This window comes from Chinchilla lanigera, unplaced genomic scaffold, assembly GCF_000276665.1.
Source record: "Chinchilla lanigera isolate Chin_1 unplaced genomic scaffold, ChiLan1.0 scaffold00015, whole genome shotgun sequence".
Lineage (NCBI taxonomy): Eukaryota > Metazoa > Chordata > Mammalia > Rodentia > Chinchillidae > Chinchilla > Chinchilla lanigera.
The window spans coordinates 15,873,262-15,889,088 of record NW_004955416.1 but is presented as its reverse complement, the minus strand read 5'-3'; the positions used below and the strand labels follow the sequence as shown (position 1 = coordinate 15,889,088).

The 15,827-nt window shown below is 49.9% G+C and overlaps 1 protein-coding gene across 1 annotated transcript in view; it reads left to right on the top strand.

The window, feature by feature from the left end:
• Nucleotides 1-10,117, top strand: part of Abhd2 (abhydrolase domain containing 2) — a 104,351-nt gene extending 94,234 nt beyond the window's left edge. Inside the window, exons 9-11 of the mRNA XM_005381560.2 lie at nucleotides 1,056-1,125; nucleotides 2,563-2,647; nucleotides 4,269-10,117. Coding sequence (XP_005381617.1) covers nucleotides 1,056-1,125; nucleotides 2,563-2,647; nucleotides 4,269-4,465 — 352 coding nt within the window. The 3' untranslated portion in view covers nucleotides 4,466-10,117. The remainder of the gene's footprint in view (nucleotides 1-1,055; nucleotides 1,126-2,562; nucleotides 2,648-4,268) is intronic.
• The last annotated feature ends 5,710 nt before the right edge of the window (nucleotides 10,118-15,827 follow it).

The window sequence follows — 15,827 nt, the reverse complement described above, 5'->3', positions numbered from 1 at the left end:
CCCATAGAGTTCTTCCTCTTTAATGGAGTTCAGTTGTAGCAGTTTTGTGGCTGTAACCTATTCCGGCAGCCCCTCACCCTGGAGAATGGGAACACTTTGCCAAGACTGCGAGGGGACCAAGGACAGAGGTCCTGGAGAGGATTTCTGCACGCAGCCTGCTCCACATCAAAAGGCCCCCAAGGGTCCATTCCCAAGCGAGCTGTGTGCACAGACCAGAGGTGGAAGAAATGCACCCCTCAGGGCAGGTGGCGTATTTTGGGACCTGGCATCAAAACAGAAAAACCCACCATTCCAGGCCAAGCCCCTCCCTGTGCCAGGAAGAAAGGAGGCTTTCAGAGATGCTCCAGCTGGGCTGCCTCAGGCCACCTGGCACTGGAGCTCCAGGGTGAGCCTCGCCAGCATCAGAGCACAGCACAGAGCAAGGCTGCGGGACTCTCAGACAGGTGCACCAGAGCTGTGGGTGAACGCCGTGTGTCCCTGGTTACCACTCCATGGGTGCACAGGGCAGCAGCTGTGAGCCCCTGTCTGATCTCTGTGTCCCAGTACATATTTCATTCCAGTTCACAGCGGCCCAGTGAGCGACTCCAACAGGAATTTGAATTTCAGTTTCTTGATAGTCATATTTAGGGTTACACTGCCTCAAATGATGTGACAAGTCATTATAAAGAGCACACACTGGGTGATTGCCTGGGCCAGTCACTGTGCTAATAAGTACCTCAGGATCATAAATCTCAGAGCACCTCCTAAGACAGTTCTGTCTGTAGACCCCGTGTACCCCTACAGGTGCAGCTGAAGTGAGGACAAGTTGAGCCACTTAACTAAGGTCACACAGCCAGTAAGTGGCAGAGATAGGATTTGAACCCAGATGCCAAAGCCAAATGCTGCCACCTCCACAGAGCCTATGTCAATACAGAACCTAGAGCAGCAGTACAATCAGCTCGGCATTCAGACCCAGCTTGGCTGCTGGCATGCTTTCACCCAGGGCTGTGACTTCAGTTCTGATCTTGTAACTAATGTTGTTTTGTCCTTTTTCTCCCCCACCCCATATGTTCCAGGAAGTTCCACGGCTATAACTCCCTGCAGGAGTACTATGAGGAAGAGAGCTGCATGAGGTACCTGCACAGGGTGAGTGGCCAGTACCGGCTCAGAACTCATGTCACTCCCTGTAGCTTCACCCACGTCCAGCAGATACCTAGCCCTCCTGAGTTCCTTGGTGGGAGCTCCACCACAGTCTAGCTGGGTTTGGACTTTTTACTGAAGCAAAGTCTGTGACCACCATGCGCTCCCCCCGGAGCTGCCCAGTAAGCCAGGCTACTCCCTAGGCTATACGAAAGCTCTTAATATTGCTGCAACAGTCCATTTTTTCTTAGGCTTCCTTTGGCATTGTAATCCCTCCCGGTTTCTGCCATGGTTCATGGGAGAGCCATCTCAGTCTCCCACCATCCTGGACTGTTGTGTATTTCATAGCACAGTGCCTAGAACTGAACTCCAGATTCCAGCTAAGATTTGGTGAGCACAGAGTAAAGGAGATGCTCTGTGTCACAGTCTGTAGACTCATTTGCATCCATGCAATTTTTAGCAACTACAATAATAAACTGTGTGTATGTTTGTGGTGAACCGAAACTCTCTCTATATATATATTTTTTGTTTTGTTTTTTTTTTTTTCTGGTACCAGGAATCGAGTCTCTATACATTTTTTTCCCTGAACCATCACCAAGCTGGTCTGATTCTGTCTCTGTACAGCGCCTCCGTTTATGCACACACAGGCTTTCCCATTTATCCCAGTCATCGTCCACCTGTTGGTTTGGCCCGCCAACCACCCAGCTCTAGTAGATCATGATGACTGTAGCTCTGCATCTGTCTTGGCAGCCAGCTCTCCACATTTGGCATTTTAGCCACTGGGGAGTGCTGAGCTGCGTAGTGCTAACATCAGAGCCCCAAGATAACAGAGCCATTCCCTGCTCCAGTCTGACCGTTCAGCACCATCTGAGTCCGCCATCGGCACCACTTCCACGCAAGTGCAAAAGGAGACTATTGGCTATGTTGCTAAAACAGCCACGGATGCCACCCTGCCCAGAGTCCCCCAGCACCCACCGCCCTACTCCTGGATTCAGCCTTCAGATTCTTCCAGGAAGTCTCTGTCTGGAGTGGGGAGCACTTCATTTTTCCTCCCCTTACTATTAACTGAACGGATATGTACATATCTCTTGGTAAAGTCTTTCACATGAAAGGCATTGCTGATCTGGAGAGCTGGGAAGAGGATCAGAAATATTCTGACAGTGAATGCTTTTGAGCACTTCCCTCTCCATCAGAGCATGCGGGTCCCCTGCGGCTCCTTCACACACACACTGCCCAGCAGTCTTCAGAGGCACTTACAACTCGTCCCGCTGCCTGTGAAGACTGGGCGCCCGTCACCCACTTATGCAGCAAGCTGCGCTGTAACCCCCCACCTCCCTTTGCTTCGAAGACACGTCTGGTAGTAAATTTGAGCCCTGAGCCCTGAGTCCATGGGGCTGGAAAAGGGAACCCATCACTGAAGTCTGCTTTATTTTCTCATCGCAGATTTATGTACCCCTCATGTTGGTGAATGCAGCTGATGACCCTTTGGTGCATGAAAGTCTCCTAACCATTCCCAAATCTCTTTCAGGTAAGTGTGTTCTCCTGCTCCCCAGTCACTCAGTAAATTGCCCCAGTAGATTCTGTCACCGTCCCTGATACCGTACCTCCAGCCTCTGGAGACCACCCTCTTTGGGGAGGAACAGCTCATGGCAATGTTCTTACTCTGCCTCCTCTGATGTCCTAGGGCTGTGAAGGCCCTGGGCAGAACCTTCTGAGGTCTTATCCTTGTGCAGGAGACAGGACCATCCCTGGTGTCCATCACCAAGAGGGCCTTTTATGTTGTTCTGTGAAATTATTGAATCGGGATTATGGTTCCATTAAGTGGGAGAGTTTGACTTAAAGAGGTATTTAGACTAAAAATTTGACCTGAAAAGCAAAACAAAAAAATCAGTTCTGCTACCTCTGCTGACAGCTTTGAGGATAAAAATATAAGCAGCAGCTCCTTCTGTGCTGGGTAAGGAGCTAAGAGGAAAAGGGGGTCTGCAGGAGGAAATGTTGGAGCATCCACAGTTACTTTGTGCTGTCATTTCAGACCCCCAGGACTTCATGTCCCAGCACCCTCCACAGTCCTCTGTGATTACCTTCCCTCTTGCAAATACCATAGCATCCCCAGGAGGAAGTGTGCCTCTGGTTCTCTTGTGACCCTGAGCTAGGCAGAGGTGATGTAGCCAGCAGACGGCCCACAGCCTGCCAGGGCTATTACCCTGCTCGGGACTAAGGTTGTGTGTTTGGGGGAGGCATATCACATGGTCGGAGCTATCTCCATGCCCTCTGTAAGCACAGGCTCAGTGCCATCCAGCCACATGTGCAGCAGGGAAAGAAAGTAAGCACCAACACTCACCTCCTTCCAGACCCTAAGTACTGTTCACAGCGCTAATGCTATCACACGAGTTTCTAAAACAGCAACCAAAAAGGGAGTGAGACAAGAAAAAGCCCCAGAGAGCCAGCAAGGGGTCCCTGTCAGCTATTCCCTGGGAAGACAGACACTTCCTGTCAAATCTGGCTGCCCCCTCTACACACATCTTCAGTGGCGGCTTGTCCTAGCCCATGTGGGGCCAACCTAACCAAAGACTCATAAGGCAAACTTCAGGTTAACTCTCAGGATGGCCCGTTGGCAGGCGGGTGTCCTTTCACACAACTTCCAGCTCTAAGTTAACCTTTAGTCTTAAATGCCAGGAATGAAAAAACATTGATGCCACTGAATTCTCCTTGTTCTCCAATAAATAACCCTCTGCATGCTATGAACCCCAACCTGAGCCTGCCCCCCCTCAGTTTACTCGATCAGAATTGCATTTAATAAGATACCCCAGGGGATCCAGATGCACAAAACTGCGGAGGATAACGGGTCACCTGGGAGCTGTAGCAGTCCCAATGCCTGGGCTCCCCTCCTTAGCTCTTCCCTCCTTCTCCCGTGAGACGCTCCCTGTCCACTGGACTTAGAGTCCCAAGGACTCCTGAAGCAGGTGCCCATTCTACACCAAAGCCAAGCTGGGTCCCAACAAAGGCCTATTCCCATGTTGGTGAACAAAGCAGAGGGAGCAGAGGTTGGGTGACCTTCCCCTGTGAGCAAAATGCCCTGGCCAGCTCCTCCTTACCCCTCTCACCTGGTCCTCAGTAAGGAGTAGTAACCCGCTGCCTTTGCCCTGCAGAGAAACGGGAGAACGTCATGTTTGTGCTGCCCTTGCACGGTGGCCACCTGGGCTTCTTTGAAGGCTCCGTGCTGTTCCCTGAGCCCCTGACATGGATGGATAAGCTGGTGGTGGAATACGCCAATGCCATCTGCCACTGGGAACGAAACAAGTCGCAGTGCTCTGACACGGAGCAGGTGGAGGCTGAGCTGGAGTGAGGCCTCAGGACTCTGGCACGCTCCAGCAGCCCTCCCCCAGGCCCCATGTCCCCTCACTTGCTGCTTCAGGTCTCCCATCTCCCTCAGTGACCTGGATCTGACCTCACACCATTAGCGGGGCCACCCATCATGCACTCTTATCTCAAGTAGGCGGCTCTCCCCTGGGAGCTCCCGGCTATTTTTGTGCTTAGTTACTGGTTTCCTCCATTGCATTGTTAGCCATGGTGACAAGCAACAGGATTCTCACCCTCATCAGGTTTCAGCATCTGATTGCTTTTAAGCCAAGTACATCTCGTTTCCCTCTTGAAAATGTATCTGAGCAGCAATTTTGCTTTGCCAGTCAAAAGGCTTTTCCCTGAGAACAGCGAAGGACATGGGTTACTTCATGGTGATTGTATGCAGGGCTCCCCATCCTAGGCCCGTGCTGAAGACACAGCTGAGCTTGGGAACCCCAGGGCCTGGCCCTCTGAAATGGCAAAGGAATTCCCCTGAGTCACAAGCCAAGTTTTCTCCCTCCCCACCTCCCAAGCAGTTTCCTCATGCCTGGCTGCTGCTGAGATTCACACGGGGCACTTGTTAAAAATTCAGCCTCCCAGGCCCCTCCCCTTGCAGACAGTCTGGGAAGGGGTCTGGGGATTTTAATTTTTGACAAGTGCCCCAGGGGATTCTCATCAGCAGGCAAACTTGGGAAACCCCCTTCTAGGCGCCTTTCCCTCATCAGAACATCTTGGTGGCTCATCGCATTGCAACTCATGCTCATTGGTGTCACTTCACTCCCAGGGCCTCCAGAACAGCAAGGCATGTTGTGTAACTGCCCTGTGTGACCACAGTGTGATGGCCCCACAAAGGCCCCGGGTAAGAGTGGGAATTTGGGCTGAGCCCTGGCTCTGCTTCTCACCGGCTGTATGACCCTGCAAGAGTCCCTTTGGACTTAAGTCTCTTCACCTGTGACACGGGGGGCTTGGACCAGGTCGATTGCCGACATGACCACTGATTCTGAAGTTCAATGACAAACTCAGTTTACTGAGATTTGAGAGAACATCCCTCTTGGGACCATGTGGATGTCATCATTTGCCTTTTTTTTTCCCTGTCCCTCATTTCACATAAAGAGGTCTTGGGAATCTTTTTAAGCACTTAACTGTAATTTTAGTTTCTAACCCTGGTCCCTCTAACTCGGGTTTGAAGAAAGGTATTTCCACCTGAAGGTGTTACTTGAAAATAGACTTTGAAGGGAATAGTCTCTAATTGTTATCTGTTAGATGGATCTTCCTGAAATGGCTTCTCAAGGGAAAGTGTCACTGTAGGCTTCAAGTACTTTTCTCCAATCCTGTGGTACTTGAATATCTGAGAACCCTGCACTTTGAAAAATCAGCAATTACTCTCTGGAAGCAAACAGAGCTGAGTGAAATCACCTGGATACTTTACAAAACTATTTTCTGTCCTTCGTTTCCTTTGGCTGCAGGACAGACTAGGAAATAATTCGTGGGTCTGTGGACACAGGGCCATCTGAGCACCTAAATGCCAGCCCAAAGGGCCACACTGGATGGAGTTTGGGCACTGACCCAAGTGAATGTGACAGTAATGTCTGTAACCTGAAGACGTTCTTTCCTGACAATCACCAGATCACCCTAATAACATCAGAAACAGCCGTTATCTCAAAAGACTGAGATTTCTGTGGTCTCCACTTTACTTTGGTATAATTTCTTACGGCATCAAATTATAGAACTCTGGCTTTCCTCCCAAACCATTGTTTCTTCAATGCATTTTCTTTTTGTGTTCTTTTTGCACAAATTGGCACTTTATCCTCTACCCTTCAATTTGGAAGCTAGTCTTTCTCCTCTGTTACTTCTCCCACCCAATCACAACTATAACCTGGAAGATTCCTAGCCATGCTTCCTGCTACAACCTTCATCCCTTGAAGGGATTTTCACTTTTTGTGAAAATAAGTAAACCAAGCAATAACTTGAAAGGACTGAATCACCATCCCAGAAGCAAGGGGCTCCTTTTCTTGCCTGACGCCACATCTCTTGACCCATAACAAGAGTGGTGGCCAGGTACCCATCCCTTCAGAAGAAAAGACCACCCTGTGGTCTCACACCCAGGGGTGGGTGTGGGGGTGTCCTCAGAGTTGGGGCACACAGATTTGCTACCAGAATCCCTGGGGAGGGGGCTGAAATCTCTTCAGTGTGTGATCTGAATGGCACTTACATTCCATTTGGGTTCACATGACATCAACTGAAGCCCTTTATTCAGGCTTCAGGCTCTCAGGCACGGAAATGAGCACGGGACCGTGCGGTCTCACAGGAGAATTCTTGTTTGTGCCTGAATGAGAGCACAGAGGGACTGAACGTGGCGATGCGAAGTCGCCCGACCAACAGGGGCCTGGCTCTTTCTATGTAGGTCACCTTCTCCCTTCCTCTGGGCTTCTGCGCTCTTCTTCCCGAAGTCATTCACTGCTGATGAGAATGCAAATGCTGTGCTTGCTAGTAAGGCTTTGTTTGGGCTAAAACAAGGCTGCATCATTGAAGAGTTTTCAAATATTCTATTTTAAAATCATACTAAGGCTATAAATCATGTAGATGTGGACAGTTCTTGGGCAGTAATAACTTGTCAAAAACTGAGGGGCAGAAGCATCCACTTTTCTCCTTGCCCCCCAAATAGATCCTAGTCAGATTAGGATTCTGACTTGAAGAACAGTATCAAGCCTCTTTGATGCATTTATATGAGACGGGAGTTTAGTGCAGTAGAAGAAAACCTCTTATCTTTCCTGCAGTTCTGCACCACTGATTGCAGAGAAGAGTGAGGAGAGAAAGTTCTGTGTTGTTGTCTTAAGCTCTCCGCAGTGTTTTATGCCAGCAGGGAATCTTAGGACCCACCATAAGGTGGAAATTACCTTTCAAGGGGAGCGTTCCTGACATGCTGTTATGGAACCAGGGCCCAAGAGACCCAGCCACCTAACCCACTGTCACAAAATCACTTTGGACAAGCGGGCAAGTCACTTCACCTCTCCACCTGTCGCCTCATCTTAGGCCGTCTCTATGGCCATGTCACCTGCTGGGTCATTGTTGAACATTTGCCTGAACTTGGCATCTGTGGCGCTTGAAGGTGACAGGGGCTGGTCATTGCCCACAGCTCATCGCAAAAGGCTGGGAGAAAGCAAGTTTGTTCATTCAGCTTTTCCCTGTCAGAACACCGGATGTTGTCCAAAGCCCTGTGTCTTTGACTGGCATCCCTTCCAGATCCTCACTGTTCTCGTACGTAGTCTCCTTGTGCTTCTAAGGGCAGTCTCGTGGCTGGCAGGTGCTGGCCACTGGGGTGAGGACAGCGTCTCCATCCTTCAGTGGGACAAGGCAGAGCATGGAGAACTCCCAGAGCAGAAATCCTTCCTTCTCAGGCTTTCATTCTAACGCAGTCTTCACTGAGCCGAGCTGTCGGGGTTGCTGCGCTTGTATGGCCGGCATCTGAATGAGCGTGTTCTTTGTCAGTGGGTGACTTGAGAGGTGTTTCGCCAGCTCCAAGGAGACAATGCATGTGTTCTTGTTTGTGTTTGCCAGGCAAGCAGATGCCTGAGATGTAAAAGGCTTTTCTTTTTTCTTTTTTTTTTTTTCTTTTTTCTTCAGTTCTGGGGCTGAATCTACAGCCTTCCTTCATGCTGAGCTATATCTCCAGCCCCCTTTTTTATTTCTTATTTTGAGACAGGGTCTTGCTAAGTTGCCCAGGGAGGACTCAAACTCACAATCCTCCTGCCTCAGCCTCTCAAGTGCTGGGATTACAGGCAGATACTTCTTTTGCTGTGGCCTTGACCCTAACTGAGAGCTAAAGTAAAGATCACTGAAACATTGAGTTGAAGGAACACATAGGTCTTTGTCCTTTGGGCAGACCGGAGTTGTTCGGGAGCATTTCCCTGCAGCGCTCCATCACAGTATCATCTGGAACTGTCTTCTTTGCCCACAAAGCCTTAACTTACCTCTAGAAGATCCCTTGGTATCACAACAATGTTGTGGCGCAGGAATTCAAATTCTTCTGCGTTGGGAGGGTGAAGCAAAGGCACAGCCAAACCAGAGCATTTCCTGCAAGGGCCTGAAGGCACCTTGTGAAGTTCCACCCCACCTCCTAGCCCTCCACAATGCGAGCACCCAGCACGGGCCAGGAGGCCTCATCTCTGGCACCCCTCTGTCTTTTTGGCCTTGGTCTTGTTCATAGTCACCTGGATTACCTGAATGCCTGCCTGGGGCATCTTGAGGCCAAGCAGTGGCAGGCAAGGCTTCCTTCCATCTCTGTGATCTAAGCAGAAAGAGGCACCCCCTCCTCATAAACTAGGTTGCTCTTTCCAAATTGTGTTTGGAGCTGAGGAAAGGCGAACAGGCCCCGCTGGCAGAGGGAACTGGAAGAACAGCCAAAGCAAAGGCCACCTGCTCTCCCTGTGTCGCTGCAGCCACCACCTCGGGGTGCCACGGCCTACATGCTCCCGGAGCGGCTCTTGGCAGCAGGCCACAGAGGACAGCTCGCCAGCCATTCTCAGACTCGTAGGAAACAGACAGCTGCGCCTTTTGGAGGAGCCAGTCCACCATGTTTTCTGAACTCTTTTTCCCTAGCATATAGGTGGATAGAGCTTTTGTGTACAACATCTCTAATAAGTAAGCTGAAGGAAGTTTCAGACTGGTGGATTAAGTCTCACATTCTGAGTTTCTTGAAGTTCTCAGCTTTTAACTAGGCTCCTGTCAAGTCCATAACCTACTTTCTCCCGTTCTGGTCCCCATTAGCCAAGAAATCCACTATTGCCATAAGTTGGGGACAGTCCATTTATAGCACTTGCAGAAATACCTACCCTTAGTCACAATGGGCATTCTCCTCCCAGACCAGTGGTCACCTAGAGTAATCGCTGCCCGCCTTGGTCCCAGGGCCAACCACTTCTCTCCCAGGCTGTTCTCCTGAGTGGCCAAAGCTCCTGGGTGCAGGAGTTAGGTTCTTTTTGGTTTGTATTTGGGCCTCTTTGGTTTTCCTAAAGCACAAGTCCATGTAGAAGCCTGTCACCTCTCCACACCAGTTCCAGGTGATCTGGGTCTCTCCCACTGCCTCAGGAAGACCTTCACTGTACCTGAGCTTTTGACTTCTGCCATTGCAGCTGCCTTAGTGATGCCAGGGGTGGGGGTGGGGGGCGGGGCATCAGTTTGATTTTTCCCTGTGAGACCCCTTCCGGCCATATTCTTCTCTTGGCAGATCTGCTTCCAGATTGATTTTTTAAGAACCATCACTTTTACATTCCTGATTCTGGTTCGTTTGTTTTGTTCTTTTTGAATTTTCCCAAACTTCAAATGCTGCCCTGAAAATACTGTATTTTTGAGTTTTTGTTCATAGCACCTCTGCGCTGCTGGATCTTTGGGGGGGAAATACAGTATCCTTCAGCATTGAGGTGTTCTAAGATTTGCAACTAGCAATGCAATTTTTTCTAAATATGAGGATATTTACCTTTATTAAGAAATGATACTAAACAATGATGTCCTTGATCATTTTCTGTTCTCATATTACTTTTGGTTCAACTTTGATTCTGTGTGGTGGTGAACAAAGATCATTACAAACAAAAACTGTAATTTTGTTATCTTTGATTCAATGGAATTTCTTTACTTAAAAAAATAAAGACTAAAAATGTGCTGCTCCGTCTGTTTGCTTTGTCTAAGCGGGGATTTTCTACTGAAAAGGGATTACTCCTGTATCTTCACCAAAGCGTGAGTATAATGGAAATCCACAAAACACCAATTTCCCCTCACAACTGACCCTAACACTGCCTTGCAAACAAATATCAAAGGTGGGACCAGCCCATGGCATCTGCAGGCAAGCAAACCAAGAGCCAAAGCAGGTGGAGGCATCAGTGTTCGGTCACTTTCTACAGTGAACCACGCGGACAAATTCAAGGCACATGGAAACAGTGCCTGCCGGAAATGACGATGCTTTTCCAATAACGTTCTTTGAAGACTAGATGAAGGCTGGGTTGGGTTGCGTTGGATTGGGGTGGTGTTTTTTTCTGTGGCTCTCTCCGAACCTGACTGAAGGGTTTCCCAGGCCAGGCACTGGCTCAGCCAAGAGAGCTGCACTCTACCCCATCTTCGCACTCACAGCCGCCGCCTTCTCACGCCATGCAAAACCTTTGACAAGTAGGGCAGGGTAGGAGTGTTGCTTTGAGGGTGTGCCATTCACAAGAATGCCCAATATCAGATTTCAAACTTAATTCCTCTCTGGTAAGCAAGTTCCCACACACACATACACACACACACACACACACACACACATACACGCATGCACGAAACAGACTGTTTTGATCCAAGAAAATCAACTTTCAGAGAATGTTACCTATGTTACATTACCGAATGTTTCATTCTCTTTCAGAGAATGAAAAGAGCTACTGGAAAAGATTTCAGGTCCAGGGTGTTAGGTAGGCTGGTGCCAACAGTGTCCCAGAGTGGCATCCGCCACCTCGGCTAGGCAGTCCTCTCGCATTTGTCTTTGGTGACACTTCCTGGCTGCTCCAGTAGAGTCAACATACTTGCTGTTGTGCCTTTCGTTAGCTGGCTGCTTCCACACGGGGAGGCCCAAACACCTTAACGATGGCCCCCAGTGTGACAGCCTCCCCTCCTCTCTGTTGAGAGTCCTTAGCAGAAGTTACAGGAAGGTGTGGTCCCTTTTTCTGAGGGAAAGACATTTGCAGGCAATTTGGCCTTGAATTGCTGAACCTCCTCCCAAAGGGGACAAAATAACACCACCACTCCCATTGTGACTACAAGGCAGGGAGCAAACAGGACTTAAAGTGGGTTAAGTCGCTCAGGGCCCAACAGCGAATGAACTTCAGGGAATGCAGAGAGGGATCTGAACCCAGGCAATCTGCCTCCGAGTCCAGAGTCCAGGTGTGTACAGTATGTACGGTAACTGAGGCAGCGAGCTAACAGGACGCTGAAGTAGCTGCCGGGTAGGAAACGGGCAGGCAAACTCCCTGTCCAGAGGCCCCTGCCCCTCTTTTCAAAAATGAATAGTTAATGACATTCCTTTGAGAGTCCATGAAAATAAACTCTCCTTTGTGCAGGGTGCTCTGTCTGTGTAGTGGCTGCCTCTGCGGTCCCTAATTAGGCCCTCTGTCTATGTGTCGCCGACTCTGCTGTCCTTTCTCGGGCTGTTCTCTGTGGAGCAGTCAGCTGTGTCTTGCCTACAACAAACTTGTATTTTACTTCAGCCTTGGAATGTGCCCGCGTATGATTTCCATCCTATTCGCAGCTCAGAATTCATGCCAGCCCTTTTGGGTTTTTTGGTTTCTTGTTTTTTTGGTATCGGGAATTGAACTCAGGGCCTTACACTTGCCAGGCAGGCGCTGTGATGCTAAGCTATATCCCCGGGCCAGTGCTAGCCCGTTTGATGCTACCTCGGAATTACCTCAGCATCTCTACTGAACACTGGTTGGTTTCCTCTTAAAGTTATTTCCTCCTTTATCCGAGGATGGTTGGGGAAACTGACCTGGCATAAATTCCAGTTCTCATTTCATTGCTCCTCTTCTGCTCTCCCAATTACACCCGCACCCCCAGAAATAAACATTTGAGATAAAACATACGCATTAACTGTAGCACAGGGGCTGGGAATTTAGCTCAGTGGCAAAAGCGCCTGCCTGGCAAGCGCAAGGTCGTGAGTTCGGTTCCCGATACCGGAGAAAAAACAAACAAACAAAAAAACTGCAGCACGGAGTCAAAGCAAGAGTTGTGGGGTTGGAGTCTTATCCTACTTCCTCGTCCTTTGACCTTAAGCAGGTTGCAGTGTCAGATTTGGGAGTTTTTACTTGGGATAAAGATGAGAATCATTATTAAGAATGCCTGCTGCAAGGCACTGAGAGCTTAAACAACATTTTCAGTGTTATTTCACTTTGTGGCTTTCACTTTGAGTCCCACTCGTAGATCACTTGCTGGAATGGGGTGAGATGTGGAAGATAAGTGTCCCTGTGGCATAGCTTCACACCAGAGCACCTAACTGATGGGCCCACGGGGAAAGCAGAGACAGGTCTGAATATATATAGTTTCCAAAAGCATTCCTAGGGCCTGGCGTGGTGGCACACACCTATAATCCCAGCACTTGGGAGGCTGAGGCAGGAGGATCGTCAGGAGTTTGAGACCAGCCTGAGCTACAAAGTGAGCTCAAGGCCAGCCTGAACTGCATAATGAGACCCTGCCTCAAAAAGACAAAAAAAAAAAGCATTCCTAGGCTGGAAATACTGACAAGCTACGTGTACCGCCAAACCTTTCTTCTCAACATGTTCAGGCTGAGAGTTCAGAGTGTACTTATTACACCCATAGGGCTGCTTCTGGACACAGCCCCGGAGAGGAACCTGCTCTTAGTCTGTGACATTTAGCCTGGCTGATACCTTCACACTGGGCTTTCATAACCCAAGCTGGAGGGGCCACACTGTGGCAGCCCTGCTTCTCTGTCCTATCTGTTCAGGTGAAGAGTTTGCCCTTAAATCCTTAGATACTGACGCTTCCCAGACTTCATTCTTCCACAGCCTCACAGTCTCTGCATGTCAATACGCAGGGCATACTCGGAGCATATTTGAGCCACAGGGGGCACCTGGCCCGACCCAGTATAGCAGAACTCTGTCACTAGAGCCCAGCTGAAGTCATTTTAAAGCTCTTAGAGGACTCCAGTGGCAGGGAGGCGGCGGACCACTGCATCGGGAGCTTTGATGTGCTCTCTAATGGTCACTGCCTGGGAGTCTTCTTAAAAATACAGGTTCTGATTCAGCAGGGCTGAGGCAGAGTCTCACATTCTGCATTGCTAGCGAGCTCCAGAGCAAGGCAAATGCTGCTGCCCTCCTGGAGCACCCTTCAAATGGTGAGGCTCCCAGGAGCCTGCGAGCTTCTAGACCCAATCCTGCTGACCGTCCTCAGCACCAGAGTGGCACCCCCCTTGGAGTGGGGCCAGAAATGATCCCTTAGCTGATGCCTCAACCCCTTTCCCTGGCTGGCTTAATTTAAGACAAGGGCATACCTCCTCCCGGAGCCTCCCCAGGCCATGGGGCAGGACAAGGCTCCCCCAGTGTTGCTAGTGAACTCGAGGCTCACGCAGTGGCCAATCCCAGTGAGAGGCTATTGAGGCTGGGGGCTGTTCCTCTGCGCAGACCCCCGCCCACCGCTGGTGAATGGCCTCCAGAATCTGCTCTCTCCCTTGTCCCAAGGGCCACATGAGGACATTAGAAACAACCCCGTGCCCTGCTGGCTGTCACTCTGCCCCAGTCACTGCTTGCAGCAGAGTCCCGGCTTCACCCCAGACGTCTCGGAAGGAAGGAATGATCCTCATCAAGTTCGTGCTTTGTTCCCCTTCTTGTGGCTGTGGCTTTCAAGCACATTTCATTGTCCTCATTCTTCTAGCGCATGAGTACAGGGTGGAGGGAGGGGCATGTGGAATCACACACATAGGCCACTGGGATTCTGTCAGTTTAACCATGTCAGGTTTTTTGCTTTTTGTTTTGTGTTTGTGGTATGGGGATTGAACCCAAGGCCTTTGCACTGAGCTATAGCCCGTGCCCTTTTTTTATATTTGTTTAATTTTTAAGACAAGGTTTTGCTAAGTCACTAAGTTGTCCAGGCTGGGCTCAAACTCGCTATCCTCCTGCCTCAGCCTCCCGAGGGCTGGGATTATAAGCGCGGGCCACCACGCTTGCCCGACTGCATGTCAGCTTTGAACATTCAAGATCTCCACACATGTTCTCCCAGTGGCTTTCCCAGGCCAGTCTGGCAGAGCGTCCCTCCCCTCTCCTTCCTGCCCTGCTTGTGCCCAGGGGGGCAGTGCCAAACAAGGCCAGCAGGGGGCAGTGCACTCCCACAATAAGAGCGGGTTCACCAGGTCCCAACCCTTCAGCTCCTTCCTCAAAGCTACTGGATTTTATTGTCAGAAAAGGGTCTCTGAACTAAGGCCCTGGCTCTGCTGACTTTAAGGGGAACCCTGGCCTCCTCTTGGGACTTGAATAGGAGCCAAGGCTGGCTGAGAACCCTCCTGGGCCAGTATCTGCCTGCACTTTTCTCCCCATCCTGATCTTGTCAGTCAATCCTGATTGACAAGTTGAGAGCCTCCGCAATCCAAAAGGCTACATCCCAGAGGGCTCCTGGCAAGTAAGGGCTCAGAGAGAGCTAAGATCGACCACTGCATTCCTCAGATTTGGAGTATAACTCTTGAAAATTAGAAGTATATCTTGAAAACAAAAAAATACTCTTTCCTTTAAATTCTTTAGCTCAGCCCCACACCCACACCCACTCTACCAGCAGCACTTCTAAGAGGGTCACCAGCACCCTCCACCTTGACAGATGCAGTCTCCGCTGGACCCCACTGCCCCACAGGTCATAGCTGCCCACGTGCTCAAGTACTGTTTAGAAATACCATCTTAGCTCCAAAAACTCCTCGGGGAGCCCTCTGCGATCTTCACCCAGAGCAGCTTCATTTTTTTTAGGTTTTCACATCAAGGGCCCATGTAAGCTTTGATTTGATAAAGGGCAGCCTCAACTTTTTAAAAGCAGTGGAGAGGGATTTGGGGAGAAATCCCCACTGGTCAGCCTCCCACTCTTCCACCCACAGTAATGATAGTTTGCTATGATTTTCCTCCAGCTCGGAAGTCCTGTGTGAATACCATGGATGTCCACGGGTTATTGATTGTGAACGTTATAAAGAAGGGAGTTTCTTGGGTAATAAGCACAGACTGCCAACCTTAGGGATGAAAGAAAGCGTGGAAGAGATCAATGCATACAAAACAAGAAAGAGAACTGTTGTGGATAAGAGAAGTCTCGAAGGTGTACGCCTGATGGGATGGAACTGACCCTACAGTCCAGAAAACATGTGGAAGGCCTTGCCACAAAAGGTGGGTATGGCACCAAGGAAGGAGGGGACCCTACAGGCAAGAGCAGTCTTGGGTTGGTTCTGGGATACCTCAGTGGCTGCAACCCAGCCAGGTAACCTCGCCTGCCATCATTAGCCAGACAACAGAAAGGAGTGTCAGCTCTCAGCTAGCAGTAAGAATGGCAGCCTGGGAGAAGTATCTGCCAATGCCTGCGAGCCCATCCCAGAAAGCCAGCACTTCCCCCAGAGGAGCCTCAAGCTCAGCAAACAGACGCTTCTGCTGGGGGTTGGCACCTACGGAAATGAGTGCACACTCCAAAGCCACCAAGCAGGGGGCTGGGGATTTAGCTCAGCGGCACAGCGCCTGCCTGGCAAGCACAAGGTCGTGAGTTTGATTCCCGGTACCAGAAAAGAAGAAAAAAAAAAATAGAGCTGGTTATTTGAAAACAAAATAAGAATTAGGGACCAAAGTCATCAAGCACTTGGAGAAAGCCAGCTCCACAGG